The sequence below is a fragment of the Zingiber officinale genome, chromosome 6B (genome assembly GCF_018446385.1).
Source record: "Zingiber officinale cultivar Zhangliang chromosome 6B, Zo_v1.1, whole genome shotgun sequence".
NCBI classification, from domain to species: domain Eukaryota; kingdom Viridiplantae; phylum Streptophyta; class Magnoliopsida; order Zingiberales; family Zingiberaceae; genus Zingiber; species Zingiber officinale.
Window position 1 is genome coordinate 123,349,764 of NC_055996.1, and position 18,471 is coordinate 123,368,234.

The 18,471-nt window shown below is 33.5% G+C and overlaps 1 protein-coding gene across 1 annotated transcript in view; it reads left to right on the forward strand.

Annotated features, from left to right (window-relative positions):
* The window catches only part of LOC121989327 (NAD-dependent malic enzyme 59 kDa isoform, mitochondrial-like), a 32,186-nt gene extending 18,926 nt beyond the window's left edge, over nucleotides 1-13,260 (forward strand). Inside the window, exons 7-19 of the mRNA XM_042543307.1 lie at nucleotides 2,435-2,538; nucleotides 2,620-2,703; nucleotides 2,996-3,102; nucleotides 3,939-4,041; nucleotides 5,866-5,979; nucleotides 6,451-6,516; nucleotides 6,715-6,787; nucleotides 6,879-6,965; nucleotides 7,047-7,101; nucleotides 12,244-12,315; nucleotides 12,581-12,643; nucleotides 12,733-12,847; nucleotides 12,944-13,260. Coding sequence (XP_042399241.1) covers nucleotides 2,435-2,538; nucleotides 2,620-2,703; nucleotides 2,996-3,102; nucleotides 3,939-4,041; nucleotides 5,866-5,979; nucleotides 6,451-6,516; nucleotides 6,715-6,787; nucleotides 6,879-6,965; nucleotides 7,047-7,101; nucleotides 12,244-12,315; nucleotides 12,581-12,643; nucleotides 12,733-12,847; nucleotides 12,944-13,012 — 1,112 coding nt within the window. The 3' untranslated portion in view covers nucleotides 13,013-13,260. The remainder of the gene's footprint in view (nucleotides 1-2,434; nucleotides 2,539-2,619; nucleotides 2,704-2,995; nucleotides 3,103-3,938; nucleotides 4,042-5,865; nucleotides 5,980-6,450; nucleotides 6,517-6,714; nucleotides 6,788-6,878; nucleotides 6,966-7,046; nucleotides 7,102-12,243; nucleotides 12,316-12,580; nucleotides 12,644-12,732; nucleotides 12,848-12,943) is intronic.
* Nucleotides 13,261-18,471: the final 5,211 nt, after the last annotated feature.

Consider the following 18,471-nt stretch of genomic DNA (forward strand, 5'->3'; position numbering starts at 1 on the left):
AGAAAATGCTGATTTAGGTTTTGTTATGTGAAGAAGCACATGTTCACCCCTTTTCTAGTCCAACTTGAGTCCCAACCAATCCAAGCTTAAAGCTTAATCCTACACACTGGGAATCCATGATTTTTGTTTTTATCACAATCTGAGTTAACTGTTTTATTGCAATTAATTATTTACTTATTAATTATAATTTATTTATAATATACTTATTTAATTATAATTTAGTGATAATTATAATTGATTATTTATTGATAGTTGACTTGTATTACTGACGAAAATTAATTAAGTTATATAATTTATAACAAATTAATTAACATAATCTTAATTAATCTTTATAAAGGATATAATAATTTATGAACCTAACCTATGCATACTTTTATGAGGCCGAAAGAAACTCATCCATTGCCAAGTTGACTTGAAAAATTGTACCATATATACTTATTGATACACACACAACCAAACTTGTATATAAATATATGTTACATTGGCGATTAATTATTTCGTCCATTCTTCAATTAATCATGAAAAGAAGAAATTGCGGCTGCTGAACTCTATCAGACCTTTGTCGTCTCACCTTCGTTGAATCAGCCTCAGAGAGCTCGTGAAATCCCCCTTCAACCACCTTCGGCCACTGTCTCCTTTGCCAATGTGGACTACTGCAACTAGTTGCCCCCTTCACCCGTTAGACTTCAGGTTCACTTAGATTTAGGTCTCTTCTCCTCTTCCCATGATCTTGTGACCTTGTGCAATTATAGTGCTCACAGACGACTTGAACAAGGAATTTAGTTGTGCTGGGATGTTCCACGTGCCAATTAGTATTCAAAATAACATATTTTGCCCATGCCGACAGTCACAGAATAACACATTAAACCATGATTTGATGTAGATGTCAACTATGATGCAACACTTGTGCTCATTTGATCGTCTTTGATGACACAATGCTCTAGATAGAAGACATTGATTTGTTCGCTGAAGATAATATCTTTTCTTCTCAAGCTGATTATATGCAAGAACATGGAGTTTGCAAAGATGGAGGAAAGCAATTTAGTTGATTTTTAAAGAAAGAAATTAGGATACTGGTGTTTTCTCTTTTAAGGTAAATAAGAGTAAAATGAATCAATGAAAGTCTCATAATTACTCATGAAATGAAAAAATGTCAAATTATACTTGAGTTCTCACATCTAGAATAAGATAGAAAACATTGGCAGGAGAACTAATGCATTCTATAAACTTGCAATCAACATAGAGAAAAATTAACCACCAACTGGTTTAGCTGATAAAAGATATTTAATTTAAGATTTAAGATAGGAGAAAGTCATAGTATTGTACTTTAAGAGGAGAAAATATTAGAAATTTATAATTTTTTCAACCTGTAAATACTGTAAACACTAAATCAGGTAATCAAGCATTAAATCAAATATGAACAAGACTTGCATAGGATGGTAGCAGCAACAAGTGGTGAGAGAAATGCAATCACCTTTAAAACTACCTGTGTGGATGAGGGTGGTGCATATTGACAACGAGAGATTAAGAATGTCTTGTGAGGATGGTTAAAATGTGATGGGAAGCAAGGTTTAAAATTTCCCCAAGTGTCAAGGTTTTAGTGGTTGCTCAAAGGACATGGTTCTAGTGTCAGATGACATATGGTATGTGAGCACATAGTGTTTCACCCATCAGGTGATGAACAAAAAGGAATGAAGAAAGAGTAAGAGGAGAGGTAAGACCACATGTTGTACACTTTAGAGGCCTTGGAAAACTGCCAAGACCTCCAATTTTTTTCTTGCTAGCCTTTTTCGCCGGTATGGAGACTTAGTGTTGGACCTTGCTCACATCATTTTGTGCTGCAGAGCACAGTAATATGGTTGGTAACAAGATTTTAGTACAAGTGGGGAGGGAAGGAAAAAAGAACATGGGGACACTAAAAAGCAGTCTAGGTGACTGCCAAGGTGGGAATGGAAGGGGATCACTTTTTCTATTAATATCCTTTATCAAGAACTGGATAGTTTATACTGTCCATACCTACTTTAGAAAACAATTAAAACTATAATGTCTAGGTGACTGCCAAGGTGGGAATGGAAGGGGATCACTTCACTTAGTAAAAGCATAGAACTTGCATTAGCTTCTACATATCTCTACTAATTTCCTTTATCAAGAATTAGATATTGTATACTGCCTATCCCTACATTAGCAAACAATTATAAATATAATGCTAGAGTCAATAGTTTAGTCTCACATTTTGTTGGTCCAAAGTTGTAAATAGAATGAGAAATTAGATGTCTATTAATATCTGTGCTTGTCCATAGCCGCATGGTAGTTACAATGTGTGGATTCTCCTGTGTTGCTCTTATAAATTGTTCTATCCATTTATGTATCTCAAAAAGCACATACATTGATGTATGTACGTATAACCTATTTGACATATGTAATCTCTTTTAAGATTTAGGATTACGACAACCAAGACTAGAAGGAGATGAATATTTGTCTATTGTCGATGAATTTATGGAAGCAGCATTTGCACGATGGCCGAAGGCAGTCATTCAGGTTTAAATGGTCAGATGATATTTATAACTAATGCATGGTAATATTGTTGTTTTGTTGCATGATGAGTTTCTATTGTTTCAGTTTGAAGATTTCCAAATGAAGTGGGCTTTTGAAACTCTTCAACGATATCGTGAAAAATTTTGTATGTTCAATGATGATATCCAGGTTTATTTCTCTAGCTCCACCATGTATTTTGCTTCCCCGAGGACATCTCTCGTGTCATATGAAATGTTGGTTTTGTTCATCACAATAAAGTTTCATTTACTTGAATAAAAAATATGAGGGGGAGGAGGGGAAATGAAACAAAAGATGCAGAGTTCCATATGTAATTTGTGATCTTTCTCTCTCCCTCTTGACTTTCCATCCAAATAAACAGACCCTAAAAAATGTATTCTAGAAGGCTTTCTTCTTCTTTTTCTTCTTTTTTTTTTTTGTGTCAAATGCTCTTCTTCATCAGGGAACTGCTGGTGTTGCACTAGCTGGATTGCTTGGAGCTGTGAGAGCACAAGGAAAATCTCTAAATGATTTCATGAAGCAGAAAATTGTTGTGGTAGGAGCTGGAAGGTATACTAAATCTATGGTTGCTGACTTTGTTGTTACAACTAAAATCCACCAAAATTCATGAATACAATTCCTAATCATTTCAATTAACATAATAAGCATGTTGAGATGCACACATTATGTGCTCGATTTTTTTTTTTTTGTGAATATCCTGTTCCATCAGTATTAATTGTATATATAAAATGCCTCAGCTAATAAAACTTTGTGAGTAGATTATGCATTCTATAGTAGATTTCCTTGCATTCCATAGTAGATGCATCTGGGTGTGCGGGTAGATAGATCCATGTCCATATTGTTTTATTGTAAGCATCCGTATGTCAAATTTTTAGTATGAATTTGGCAAAACATGGTTCTGATTCAACCTGCAACTTGTCCAGTCTGCAACTTAATGAGTTACACAGAATGCATCTAGCTATTGTTAGTGGGATTATGTTATAATTAGTTTAGGAAAAAGTTACCTAAAAGGGAAAAAATCTGAAGAATTCTCAAGCAAGTGTCCAGTTTTGTAAATGACCTAGCTGGGCCCTCACATGATCATCATTTAGCTGGATCCGAAAAAGCTTCTAAGAAAGTTAACAAATATTTAACATGTCAATTTTCTTTCTAAAAAATGTTTTCATAGAGGTGCTTATGCCATCCAGACTTTTTTTTGGGGGGTCAAAACATTTAAGTGGTATTAGGGAAATATCACCTAGGGGCTCTTCTAGGTCATTTTCAAACATGGAAATCTTGTTGGTACATTTTTGAACATTGAAGTCCCTATTAGGGAAATCCTCCAATTATGTTTCTGAAGCATTTGTTTATTTGTTTTGTGACTGAATATTTTTTATGATATTCAGTGCAGGAATAGGTGTCCTCAACATGGCTAAAAAGGCTATTTCTAGAATGTGGGGAAACAATGAACCTTTTGACGGAAATCAATTCTGGCTGATTGACAAAGATGTCTGGTTCTCTTCTATATGCCTCAGAACATCCAACTTGCTTGAAATTTGAAATATATTCAATTCAGTTAGTTTTGTGTTCCTTCATTTGGTGGAATAGAAGTGTGGCAATTGGAATTCCAGGTTCCAAAAGGTCAAGGATTCAACAAATATCACCAAAAAATTGGACATAAGAAATTTCACACCCTTTTTTGATGCAAGATTACTATCATACAGATAGTGAATTAGTTAAACAACATATCCAACATAATAGTTCAATGAGAGTTCAGCAGAAACAGACTGAGAAATTAATATCATTCTGGGTTCCCAAACATGAGATGCAGTTTAAATTACTTAAAATTTGTCTCTTTTAGAACTTGTATCTTTTGGAAATTGGTTTCAAAGCTTGTCGAGAACTTTCTCTAGTTTCTTCCACCAATTTGAACCAGCTTAGTCCTCTAATGCCAATTCCACAATATTTGATTCATCTTCATTAACTAAAATTTATTAGTTTAGTCTATTTGTCTCTTTAGTCTATTTCCCTCAAATTTGTATAAAAAGGAGAGAATGTAACATATTTTGTTAGTAGGAACCTCTATACTAAGTTAATTAACATTCTGCTAGTAGGAGTAGGACGAGGAGCCTTAGCGCAACGTTAAAGTTACTGCCGTGTGACTTGGAGGTCACTGTTCTAGTCGCAGAAACAACCTCTTACAAAGTAGGAAAGGCTGTATACAATATACCTAATATGGTCTGACCGTTCCACGGGACCCCGCATCATGCACGGGTGCCCTTTTTGTTAGTAGGAGCAGCTCTTACTACTAATAAAATGAATTTCGTGTAGTATGAGAATGAACTTTGTGTTGAGATTGTCTTAAACTATTCTGCATCTTTAGAATCGAAACTTAAATACATTCATGATATCCAGTACTGGACTACTGGAAGGCCATGTCACATATGTTTGTGCTTCAGGGAATCATGATGTACTTGTACAATTTACACTAGTATGGTTTGATGCACATTTAATATACCGTCTCTATTAATAACATAGGTTACACTTTTTTTTTTGTCAGCGTGTTAAGAAAATTTTCCATCTATTCATGGGCGTTCACATCTAGCATGTGAAATCTTAGTCATGGCATGCAAACTACTTTGTCTAGCAGTGTGTTTACGTGACCATCAAGAAGTTAAATTCTTGCCATCAGATGTCAATTATGAGCAGATGCAAAAGAGGTCAAGATGAGATTAAAGTGGTCAAATGAACTCGTTCCTTGCAGTTAAATTAGTCATTGCATGAAGCAAAATAGGGTTCTGTATCAGGCGATACAACTTGATACAAACAAGTCCAAAGAATTCACTGGGTTGAATTGACTTTCATTCCTTACTTTTTTCAATCATTTGTTCAGGATGGTTTTGCCTTCTCATCTACTTCATTTTTTTTATCTTGTCAACAAGATCACTATTATTGCTAAAAATTCACTAACGCTTAGCTGCCTCTACATGCACATCAGCTGTCCTGCATAAACTTTTATCATAGATCTGAACTATATTATCTTAAATATCTGTACATGTTTTAATTATTTTTGCCCAAGTTTTTTATGATATTTTTCATTGGGTAAGTCTTTCCTTGCTTATTTGTATGGCTCTTTCTCACTCCGAGATTATTTCGTTCTACTCCATAAATGTGATGCAAGGAAGCCACAAATTAGTTTAGCTGTAGTTGTTCAGTCTTCATATTGTATGAATTGAAATATTCTTTACACATTAAAAATTTATTCACCAAAATTTGGCACTTTTATATGGCTACTTGTAAATCTAACAGGTCTACTTAAATTATTATATGCAGGGTCTTATTACAAAGGATAGGAAAGGAATTGATCCTGCAGCTGCTCCATTTGCTCGTGGCTATGGTCCAGAGGAAGTCGAAGGACTTAGAGAAGGTGCTAGCCTACAAGAAGTAGTAAGTATTCAATATAACTCATCTTCTAGACTGGATTAGATTAGATACATGATGCTTTGTAATTTTTTTGAGAGGTAAGTTTATTCTCTTAGGTTTTTGTTATCAATATGCAACTTATTGATTTTTCTGGTGATTAACTAATGAAAATATCCAGTACCTTTAGGTGCTAACAACAATATGCTTGCCTTCCAATTTTAACCAAATTGTCCTATCGTATTCAATTTTATAACAAATATATGGGTAGCATGACATCCCAAATAATATAAAGCAAATCCAAATCGTTTGGTGATAGAAAAGTTCAAAAAATATAATTTTGATTTTTTTTCTTGAAAATGAAAGGTTAGACTGAATTTCTAAAAGCTGGAAAGTATATATATTTTTTTCGGTAATTAACCCTTCCTTTTATTTACATACAATAGCTGCTTGGTATCAATTATTTCCATACTTATGAAAGGCCCTAATCTATTTTAGGTCAAAAAAGTGAAACCCCACGTTCTTTTAGGATTGTCAGGAGTTGGTGGTATCTTCAATGAAGAGGTATGCTGAGCTTTCCTGCAAATGCATTCAATGGTTTTAGACAATATAATTCTATAGTTGCATGGTGATGATCGTCATCAAGTATGGACTTCTTTGTCATGGAATGAATTAAATGTTCATATCCATAGGTTCATCTACACCATATGATCCCAAAAAATTGCCTTTAGTGACATCCAACTGATCTATACCTGTCTATAGGTCCTTAGGGCCATGCAACACTCTGATTCCTGTCGCCCTGCAATATTTGCTATGTCAAATCCCACAAAGAATGGTATTTTTTATTAAGCTTCACACAACATTTAGCTTTACTTTTGGCTAGTAGTTGTTTGTATATGTTTAAAAGCATGCCTTTTATTTTGTAGCTGAGTGCACTCCTAAGGATGCATTCAAGTATGCTGGTGAAAACATAATTTTTGCTAGCGGAAGCCCTTTTGAAAATGTAGATTTAGGTAAGAACTCTCTTTTCATGGAAATTATACATTTGTACTTTGTGAAGTTTTGGTTCCTAAACTTTTCCTCTCCTGTTTCAGGAAATGGGAAAGTAGGTTATGTCAATCAAGCAAACAACATGTATCTGTTTCCTGGGTATGAGTTTCTTTCACATAGCTCATGTTTCACTAGAGTTTATGTTTTTTCGCTTAGGTAGACCTCTTCTTTGAAAGAGATTTCCATTATTGTTCTTATTCATTTACATCGCTGAAGTTGGTATACTTATAATTGTGTCTTGTTCTCTGTTTACTATTTTTTCCTCAACACTCCCTTTTATGTTGGTTCAAAAATATTATAAAAATTAGCTTATTACGAATCTACACAGTTCTAGTAATTCCTATAGTTTGTGAACATATTAATTAAGTGATCATTCAAACTAATAAAAGTGATGAGAATCTCCTTGGAGTGAGCGACACCACCACTGAGGGCAATATGCCTAGCAATTTGATTATTACAATATAATTGCATTGGCTCGCTAGCAACATTACCTAGCTCATTCATTAGCTATTTGAACTAGATAAGCCTAAATGTTATAAGAACCAGAATTATGTATTTCACCTATATACTTCACCTAGTTACAACTATTTTCTTTATTCTCTTATAAAATATCAGATTGCCTTAAAGAAGAACATGATGTCCTTATAATAATCTATGAGAGAGCCTACCTTAGGTATAATAGAATTCTTAAGGCTACTTCCTAATGGTCATGGCATGGAGCCTCAAGAAATTGACTATACACAAACTAAAAATGAGATATGACTTGTTGACGGGAAGGTAATACAACTTTTTGATTAGTCTCCTATACTTCCATAGATCAAATAATATCTCCCAAGATACTAGCCTCTTTGATCATGTCAAACACAGATTTCCATTGAGAGATATAGATCTCTCTCCCTAACCTAGCAATTTTTATGCTAAGAAAACACTTCAAGGTGCGAAGATCTTGGTTTGAAAGTGCTAAGAAAATTATGCTTTTAGTCATGATTTATACAATAATCACTAATAATGATGACACAATTTACATAAACAATAGCATATGCTTTCTAAAGTGAGTTAAGGGAAAATATTGGGTGACGAGTCATTCCAAACTGAAGAACAATAGGTTAATTATAAAATCATACAATAACAACCTAGCTTTATCCCACTAGATAAGGTCGGCTAAGGTTAATTACAAAACCATGCCTTGGCAAAATAACTTTAACCCATACAAGCTGATTTAACTTAACACTGGATCAATCTCCTCTTGAGAAATAAACGTTGGAGGTGCTCCATGTATACCTCCTTATTGTGAAATACATTATTTATGTCTAGTTGATATATTAACCACTAAGATGGTTGCTAAGAAAAAGGTGAATCGAATATCAAGGTATCAACTCTAAAAATTTAATGTATCCTTTAACCACTTGTTTGGGCTTTAACTGATAGACAATGCCTTCAAAGGACATCTACATAGGGAAGCTTGTCAAATGCCATTAGAATGGAAGGTTGTCACCTTATCAACTATAATGTATTAGCATCTGAATCAGATAGAACATCGGAAATAATCTTAGAAATATACATGAGGTCAAAGAAGAAATAAAGTAGAATTGGTAAGTATAAAGAAGAATAGGAGATACATCGAAAAAAAGAATGCAAAATAGTGCACCTACAGACAAGGGTTAAAGTTTCCACTCAATTCAGAGTTTTGGCCAAAGAGCGACTATGTTTCGGAACAATATCATTCGTTTTTAGTTGGGTGTTGATTGCTCCAAGGAGGTGGAGAAAGAGTATATGGTAAAGGAGGATGTGGAGAGGTAGAGGAAGAGGCATACTAGAACCCTTGTTTGCTTTGGCAAAGTCCTCGTAGTGCCTTGTTGCTTGCAGAGGAAGAACGCTGATGTTGTCACGGTGTCATGAAAAGGAAGAGGTGTACTAGAAGGTTAGAAGTTAGAACCCTAGTTTCCTTTGACGGAGTGCTTCTCACAGCGTCTTCAGAATCTTGTCACTCGTGAAGGAGGTAATGACACAGTGATGTTGAGGTGTCACTTGCAGTGGAAGAGGCATACCAAAATCCTAGTAGCTTCAGGAGAGTGCTTCTTGTGGAGATGCAGGTGTTGTTGGGGTGTATTGTGTGTTCTTGCATGACAGTTGGTGGGCGGAATTAAAAAATTCTCATGTGCTGACTGGCATAGAGCCAAATTTGAGTCCTTGCTTATACGTACCTCTCCAAAAGGTAATGGAAAGTCCAAATCAGTGGCTGAATTTGGGGCTGAAGACAATTTTGGAACAAGAGTGGGTTTTCAAGGAGTAACACTAATTGGGTAAACGATAGGTTTTTTACTATAAATCATCAGCAATGTCAATACTAGTACATTGCTTTAGAAGAAGAAAATACAGTAGGAGCAGAGAGCAGGGAGAGCCTCTAGCCCTATGACAAATCAAAAGTAGGTGAGGTGGGAAAAGAATGGAGTAGACTTAAAGAATGTAATCTGCAATATTAAACGTATGTTGCAACTCAAGAGAGTAACATTGATACCCTTCCACATACGAGGGTAACCAAGAAAGATGCATTTGATAGATCTAAAAGACAATGTTTCTATCCGGAGACATGAAATGAAAAAACATTACAACCGAATAACTGGTTAGAGAATCACGAAGGAAATGATTTGTGAAAGGGTTAACCAAGAAGAATAGTAGGCGACTTTGATTTTTAACATAACATACTATGAAAATGGTATTGTCCTAAATTTAAGAGGAACTCCTATACTAGTTATATTGTATGTGTTATCTCAACTTGATCATTTTTTCTCAGTAACACTGCTTTATTAAGATTTATAAGGACATAAGATAAGTGAAGAATATTATGAAAGAGGGAAAGGTCAAATGTGTGAGAAGAATACGCATTAGCTTGATTATTTTTGAGGCTTTAATGGATACTCCAAATTGAGCTCTTATCTCAGAGGAAGAGAAAATGAAAAAAAAACATTCAAAAAGTTTTTTTTTTAAAGAAAAGCTATGCCATTCTAGAATAGCCATCTATGAAAATAAACAAAGGATTCAAAATCGAATTTTGAGGAAACACGACTTGGACCTAAAAATTTAGAACGTAACACACTAAGGATTAGATGCTAGAAGGCCATCTTTTTCTCTCAGCAACTCCTAGTTAAGTTGTATGTGAACACGGAGATTGATTAAGTACACCCTTGTGATAGAGAATGGAAAGTTTATGAGAAAAATACTTCTTGTAGTTGTTGCAAGCTAATAGACTCTAATTGAATTATTATCTCAGTGCAGAAAAAAGAGAAAATGGAAGAAAACTTGGAATAGACTTTTAATAAGAAAAGTCTGTTATTCTCGAGTGGTTGTCTAAGTAATGAGGAAGTTAAACCAAATTTTGATGAAACATTGACTTGACTCCCAAATATTAAATCTACTAAAGATAAAGGTGCACAGCACATTTATAGATACTAAGAGGCAATGATTATTGTGCATGTTTTCTTAATTGAAAGGGCATTCAAATTTCTGAAGATCGGACAAATTAGGACTATATTGTGTAGGTTTCCAAAATGTTCTTGATAACTGTGTACGTGGAGAGGGTCAATTACAAGAGCAAATAAATGCAGTTTTACTTAACAATCTTACAACTTAGTTTATTAACATAAATAAATTCAAAGAAATTTGGGTACAAAAGAGGACAGACGAAAGTGTTAAGGATGGTGTAAGACTTGACCTGAACAACCCAGCACAAATACGAGTGATTCATCCGCTAAATTAGCACTCCTAGGATGAGATGTAGCTTTAAGATTAGAGAAAAGAGTAACAGTTACCTCAAAAGAGTAATATTATCAGACATATTCTGAGTTCCAAAATCTATAATTCTTATTTTTGACCAATGAACATTTGTTAAAATATAATAGAAGCATCTTAATGAATCAGGGATGACAAGGACTGATATTGAGTAGTCTTCCACTGGAGTAAGCGTAGATATTCCTTGATATATCAACAGTTTGTCTAGCACTAGAAGGCTTACTATTAAGAAGGCCAACGTGAGAAATTTGCATGGAGTGCATCATGCTGAAAAGATTAGATATCTGAAAATGAATAGAAATTGAATCCCTGAACAGAGAAGATGATGTGGAAGAAGTAACAAGGCCTACTCAAAGTAAAAGAAGCTTCAGATTGATCGCAGGCAATGAGGCAATTGAAAGAAGATTGTAAGTGGGAGTAAACTATCTCACTCCCTTGGCTGCCTGTGGAATTGATCAGCTGTTGAGCTCCAGGGTGGGGAAGAGATCACTGTGTTAGACATCGGCTGGAGCTGGGCAAGTCAGGCGTCGGACCAATTGGTGAACAAGGGGAAGCTCATGAAGAGGACATTATGCTACAAAAGTTATATGGAGGAGCTCATCACTATGCTGCCATGTTTTTGCAAAAGGTCATGCGCTGATCTCAGCACATGACAGTCATATGTAGAAAGGTAAATCCGGAAACCGAGTAGGCCACCAGATGGGAAGATATTTCCACTGGCTTCGTCGGGAATCAACCCTTGCCTATTTTTGCAAATCTACCATGTGGTGACCAACTCGGCTATGTCCTGGGGCCACTATGCTGCCATGTTAACAGCATAGTTGGTTGAATCAGTTCGAAAATAGCTAGAAAAGCTTTGGGTCATTGGTCACTAGTTGAACCAATGGATCACTTTGTCAGATTGCAATGCATATCAAACCAAGAACCAATATAACATTTTTGAATTTTAGTTATACAATTTGTACTTATATTAACCATTATAGATCTATCTAATTTATCAGAATCTAAAAAATAAGTATTTTTTTGATGCATTTATACATTAACCAAGGTTCAAGTGTGGTGGGTCTCAAATTAATGGTCTCAAATTATCCAATTAAGGTTTCTTAGATTTTTATGCTACTGGTTTATTAAAATTGTAAAAAAATACACCTTTGTCCATCTAATATTAGAGTAGATAAATGAATATTTTAGGAATTCATGGGAGAATGACAGCTAGTTTTTATAGAATTGGTCAGCTCTACCCTTTATTAATCAGTTCTAATTCAGATCTGGTCTAATTGGACAACCGTGTTGTATCCAAAATCAGTTTTTTTTTTTTTCTTCTAGTCGAACTGCATTGTCTGGTCTGATTTTTACCTCAGATTGCTATTGTTATTAAAGTTGGCATATTTTAAATTGAGCCTTGTTCTACATTTTTTGCGACTAATGCTACTGAAGGTATTAAAATTTCAGGATTGGATTAGGAGCACTTCTTTCTGGCGCTAAACATATTTCAGATGGGATGCTTCAAGCTGCAGCTGAATGGCAAGTCATTACTTATTTTTTTAAAATAAAAAACTTACATTTTCTTAAAAAAGAAACCTTACCACTTTGGTTGTGATAAGGGAATGAGATTATTAGGCGGGCTTAATTTGAATTAAGTGCACAAAGATCTGTATTATCTATTTATTTAGAAATGACCATTCAAAAGCTGCAACCTCTATTACTCTATTTGCCATTTACCATGCAAAATGGATTTGGTTCATCTCGGTTACTGACTGGAATCTTGACTTAATGGTTCTTAAAACAGTCTGGCATCATACATAACAGATGAAGATATTCAAAAAGGAATCATCTTCCCTTCTATTTCAAGGTAAATTTAGCATCCTATAAGAATGAAATATGGCTGTAAAATATTGGTACCTTATAATCTGTCTTCCTAACTTAACCATCTTTATCCAGTATAAGGCATATTACAACACAAGTTGGGGCAGCCGTAGTACACGCTGCTGTCGCTGAAGGTCTCGCCGAAGGGCATGGTGACGTGAGTATCAAAGAACTTTCTCACATGTCAAAGGTACTGCAAAAAATTTACGTCGTCTTTTATCCTTAATTTGATTGTTTACCTTGTTATCTAGAAGTTATGGAAGTGCCTTTACATGCATTATTTCAGGAGGAAACAGCGGAGTATGTTGCTCGCAATATGTGGTACCCTATTTACAGCCCTCTCGTTCATGATTAATAAAGCGATGTTATAAGAAAAAAAGTCGATGCTATCAACTGATGAACTCGATACCATCTGGTGTTTACCATTTTACTCATTTTTTCCCTGGGTGTCCTGTGGGTAAACTTCCAGAGGAATTTAGTTAGTTATATGGAAAAGTGTTTCCAAATAGAACAGTTTTACTGGTGCTTATGTTCATTACTCCCTATGGACAATGGAATAACAAATTTTATCCCTCTAATAATTCGCGATTTCAGGTTTGGTTAGTTGGAAAACACCAAATCATGTGCATGTTTGTTTCTGCTTACCTTGCTTGCTAGTGTCGATAGTTAAAACCTGCTTAACATAATGTTTAGATTTTATGTTGAAATTTAATATTCATCAATTGATGATTAAGTTGCTGTTAAAAAAATGATGTGATCCATGCAGTATATTACCATGTCTACAAAATGTATCCTCCATGCACTATTCGACTAAGACTTAGTCATATGTGATTTACTTTTTGCGTGTTGATTTCTACTGATGGAGGAATTGGGGATGAGCAAATCATTTTTTGTCACCATGTCTTCAAAATGTATATTAGGCATCCTACATGGAATCTTCATCTAATTAAATTCTTATCCATCTTCTTTCATCCTTTCCAATTTCCATGCCACTATGTCTTCCACCTTGTTGTCTCTGAAACCCACAGCTTGAAGCTTCCACCAGTAACTAATTCTCCACCTAGCACAGTAGTAGTAGTGGCTGTGTGTGACAAGGTCTTCGCCGTCAGACATGGATGAACTGCCATGGTGAATGAGATATCTGCTAGCCATCTCACCCCTCGCTCTCTCTCTCTCTCTTGGGCTGTGAAAACAAATCTACCAAGTGGCATAGTCAGTACTGTAGTGTGGCCTTTGGCGAGCCTGTAGGACGTTCTGTACGATTTGAGCTCGATTTAAAAAATATTAATTTATATTTAAAATTATCAAATTTAAGTGAATTCGATAATTTTTTAAGTCAAATTTTAACCTATAATATTATATCCGGTTCCTCAGAAGTTTTTATTTAATTATTATTATTTATTATATTATCTAATAACTCAAATCTAACTGGAAGTAGAGTTCTTCAAACAATTCTAATTGAAATGGAGTTCAAATTTTATTTTGAATTAAGTTCTAGTTAAAATTATTTATATTTTTAAACTTTGAATTGAATTTAAATATTATATATTTTTTGAACTTAAATTTAAATATTAATAATTTTATACCATATTCTGTTCATTTGCACCCCTAGAGTAGCTTAGGACTTCAAACAAAATTGGTTTACTCTAAATTGGTTCAAATGAACTGCATAAGGTTTTGTTTTTTTCACTGCACATGCAAATCACATATGCAATATACAAATCATTAATCACCTATGTATGGTTCTCTAAAATATGGACGGTGAACCAGGAAGGGATCGTAATCATTTATGATCAGATCACCATCACGATCTGACCACAAATACGAATGACACATTCCCTGGACCATAAAAAAGTGGTCCAGAGGATGTGCTCCCTCATAATGGCCATAAACTTTTCTCCACCACATGTTATTGACTTGGCTAATAAAAGCCAATTAAATAACTAAAAAAATGTGATGGAGATGCCATTTAATCTCAAAGAAAGTTGGGTAAAAAAAAAAGGTCGCTCTGTTTTTATTAAAATCAGGGGCATTTTTTATTTATTATAAAAAACATCTCATTCTGCGTTAATATATCTTTATTTTCAAAACTATCTTTATTTTTAAAGATATTGTAACATAGATATTTAAAAAATAAAGATATTGTAACATAATTTTGATCAACACAAGTAAATTATGTTCTAACAACTCTAAATCATAGCTATCTTGTAACATGATTCCTTATTTTACTGTGAGCTGTGCATGCATATCTGAGTAATATGATTCGGTGCATGCATCTCCGAGTAATGCGACTCCTTATTTACTGTGAGTGTTAATGATAATAATAAAAAATAATTTTATATAAATAAATTTATTGATTTTAATAAATACATATTAAAAAATTATTTTCTATTCTATGTTTTTTTCTTCATCTATTAATTTCAAGAAATCGTGCTTATGAGTAATGTGATTCCTCTTTGGGAGGACACCAGATGTTGACACCACTATCATTATTCCCTCAAGCAAAAGTCCAAGTGTTTTTTTATATATATTAAACAGTCTTACAATATGAACATATTTTTGACCTATGAAAAAAAAATCGAAGTAAATTAGGAAACACACCTAAAAGAAAAAAAAGATTTTTTTCTAAGAATCCATCATTTTTTTTCAATCACGTATTATTTGTATTGATATATCTTCAAGACATTAAGGGAAAAAAAGTAGGAGGAAAGATTTTTATTAGCGAAGGATTCATAAGTTAGAAGGATAAAGATAGATTAAATATTCATGTTGGCTAGTGCATAACAGTGAATATATATATATCCTAGTTTTATCGTATTACAATCCATAACTCTTAATGCTATGGACACTTCATCTCTTGTCAACACTAGTCAATATTGGTCAACATCATATTTTAACAGCTATGGATCGTAGTTGCTATAATATAATAGTTTGGGCCCCTAGGGCATAACATAGTGGTGGATATATGGTATTTCTAACGTAATAATCAGGGGTCGATTCTCAAAAGTTGACTATCTAAAATTTATTTCATCATGCACCTAATGTCTATGTATTTGTATTTATCTCTATTCATATTTATAAGACTAGCACTAAAAGATGTGTATTTATCACTATTCATATTCAAAAGACTAGCACTAAAAGAATGTTAAAATAGTATAATATGATAGTTTGGAGTACCATTTAATATAATATAGATAGTTTATTTCTAATCATATTGTATTAGAGTAGTCTGTTATAATTGTATACGTGTAGTATCTATTGAATTATAACAGTTATAATTATTTTATAATATTTACGGGATCATAATTATTTTAATTGATCGAATAGTAGCCATTATAGTTCAAAATTTCATTCCGTGTCGGGCGGAATAGGCGAAATTTATCATTCCGCCTATGCACTGAAATCGGCACCGAACTAGGGAAGATTTCGTTGCGTCGTGCGTCACTTGTCATCACGCGGTAGCATGGATAGCATCGTCAGAATCTTCCCGTGCCGCCAGAAGTGTCGCAGGGCGACAAAAGCGTCGGAGGCGACGGAGGCGTCGCAACGTGACGTTTCTAGTGGTGCCGAAAGCGACACGAGGCGCTTCTGGCATTGCTGGAAGCATCGCCGGACACCTCTGGTGCCGCCGGAGGTGTCATCGGACACCTCCGGCGCTGTCGGAGGCGTCCGCGGGGCGTCAGATGGGTCGCGATGTCACGGCTTCAGCATGGGTTACTGTGCAAAATTAATTTTATAAATTAAATAAATCAAACAATTCTCATTTCCACTTAATTGTGATATTTTAAAGAGTCTTTTATAAACCCTAATTAAATTATCCTAATAAAATATAAAAAATATATTTAAAATTTTTTAAAAAATAAGAAATTTTATTAAATAATATTTTGAAATTATTTTTACTATTTAAAAAATTCTAAAAAATTTTATAAAAATTCTAATAAATTAAATTTTTATTCTTATATATATATATTTTAATTATTTTATATTTTTTTACTATTTTAATATTTAATTGATATTCTAATTTTTTTTACTATTTTAAATATATATTATTTAAACTATTAATTAATTAAATAAACAAATAGTTAATTTATATGATTATTATATATAAAATAGTATTTTGTATTAACTTATATAATTATGAGTATTTAATCTAGATATTCGAGAACTATAATAGTACCAATTCTAAGTAAAATATTACAAGAATCATTGCTTCCATTTAACATATTATATTATGATATATCAATTTTAATTAGAGTTATTTATACATCAATTATTTTTTTAAAATGATATTTAATTATTTTTATAATAATATTAAGTTGTTTAATAATGGAGAACTTATATAAAATTAATATATAATTTATTTTTAAATTATACATAATAAATATATTTATCTAATCATTATTATATATAAATAAAAAATACGTATCGGCACGACACGATATATATGATATCGAAATCGTATCATTCTGATTTAAGATCGAAATCTAGACATGGGTCAAAATTTTAAACATGGGCAATCATGAACGTTACAATAACACTAAAATAAGGATAATTTTAGAAAATAAAATATGGGATGTGATGCTTTTTTTTATAATAAATAAAAGAGGATGATGGACGTCCTTTCACTTTTGCCCAAGAATAAGTCTCATCACGGCCATAAACGTTTCTCCACTCCCATGTTATTTGACTTGGCTAAAAAGAAAGTCGATTAAATAGCTAAAAAATAAAAAAAAAAAATAAATCTAACTAATCCGGAAGAACGATCTAAATAAAATTTTTCTATCCATCATTAAAATAAATTATTTATAATAGACATCTAGAAATCAAGCATCTTTTATTTACATTTTTTATTTGGTGATAAAAAATGATAAAGATGATAAAGATGGACATTTAATCTCAGAGACTGAAAGTCTTCCGTGAACTTTGCTCCACCACATGTTAGTTGACTTTGACTTTTGGATGTTGGTCTTTGGAAGAAACATTAAGGGGGTGTTTGGTTCTTTGTTAGGAATAGGAATCGAAATGGGAATCATTGTATTGTGGAATGGGAATGTGTATGAGCATGGATATCACTCTTAAAAGCAATGTTTGGTTAGTTGCATATTTTCTATCGGAATAAATCAAAATTTACTTTTTTACCCTTAAAGAAAAATAAGAGAAAAAATTAGATGTGAGAGAAAGATAAATGTGAGAGAAAAATATAATGAAAGAGAATGATGAGAGAGAAAGTGTGATGAGAAAGAATGAAGAGAGAGAAAGTGTGATGTGAAAGAATGAAGAGAGAGAAAGTGTGATGAGAGAAAATGAGAAAAGAGAGTGTGATAGGAGAGAGCATGATGAGAGAAGATGAGAGAGAAAATATGATGTGAGAGAAAGTACGATGGGAGAGGATGAAGAGAGAGAAAATGTAATGAGAAAAAAAATGAGGAGAGAGAGTGTGATGAGAGAGATTGAGGAGAGAGAAAGTATGGTGAGAAATAAAGTATGATGAGAGAGAAAGTGTGATGAAAAAAAGAGAACATTAAGTGTTATGGGAGAGATTGAGGAGAGAGAAAGTATGATGAGGGAGAAAGTTTGATGAGAGAGAAAGTGTGTTGAGGAAAAAAAAGAGGGAGTGTGACAAGAGAGATTGAGGAGAGAGAAAGTGTGATGAGAGCGAAAGTGTAAATGAGAAAAAAAAAAGAGAAAAGGGAGTGTGATGAGAGAGATTGAGGAGAGAGAAAGTGTGATGAGAGAGAAAGTATGATGAGAAAAAAAGAAGGAAAAGAGTACGATGGAAGAGATTGAGGAGAGAGAAAGTATGATGAGAGAGAA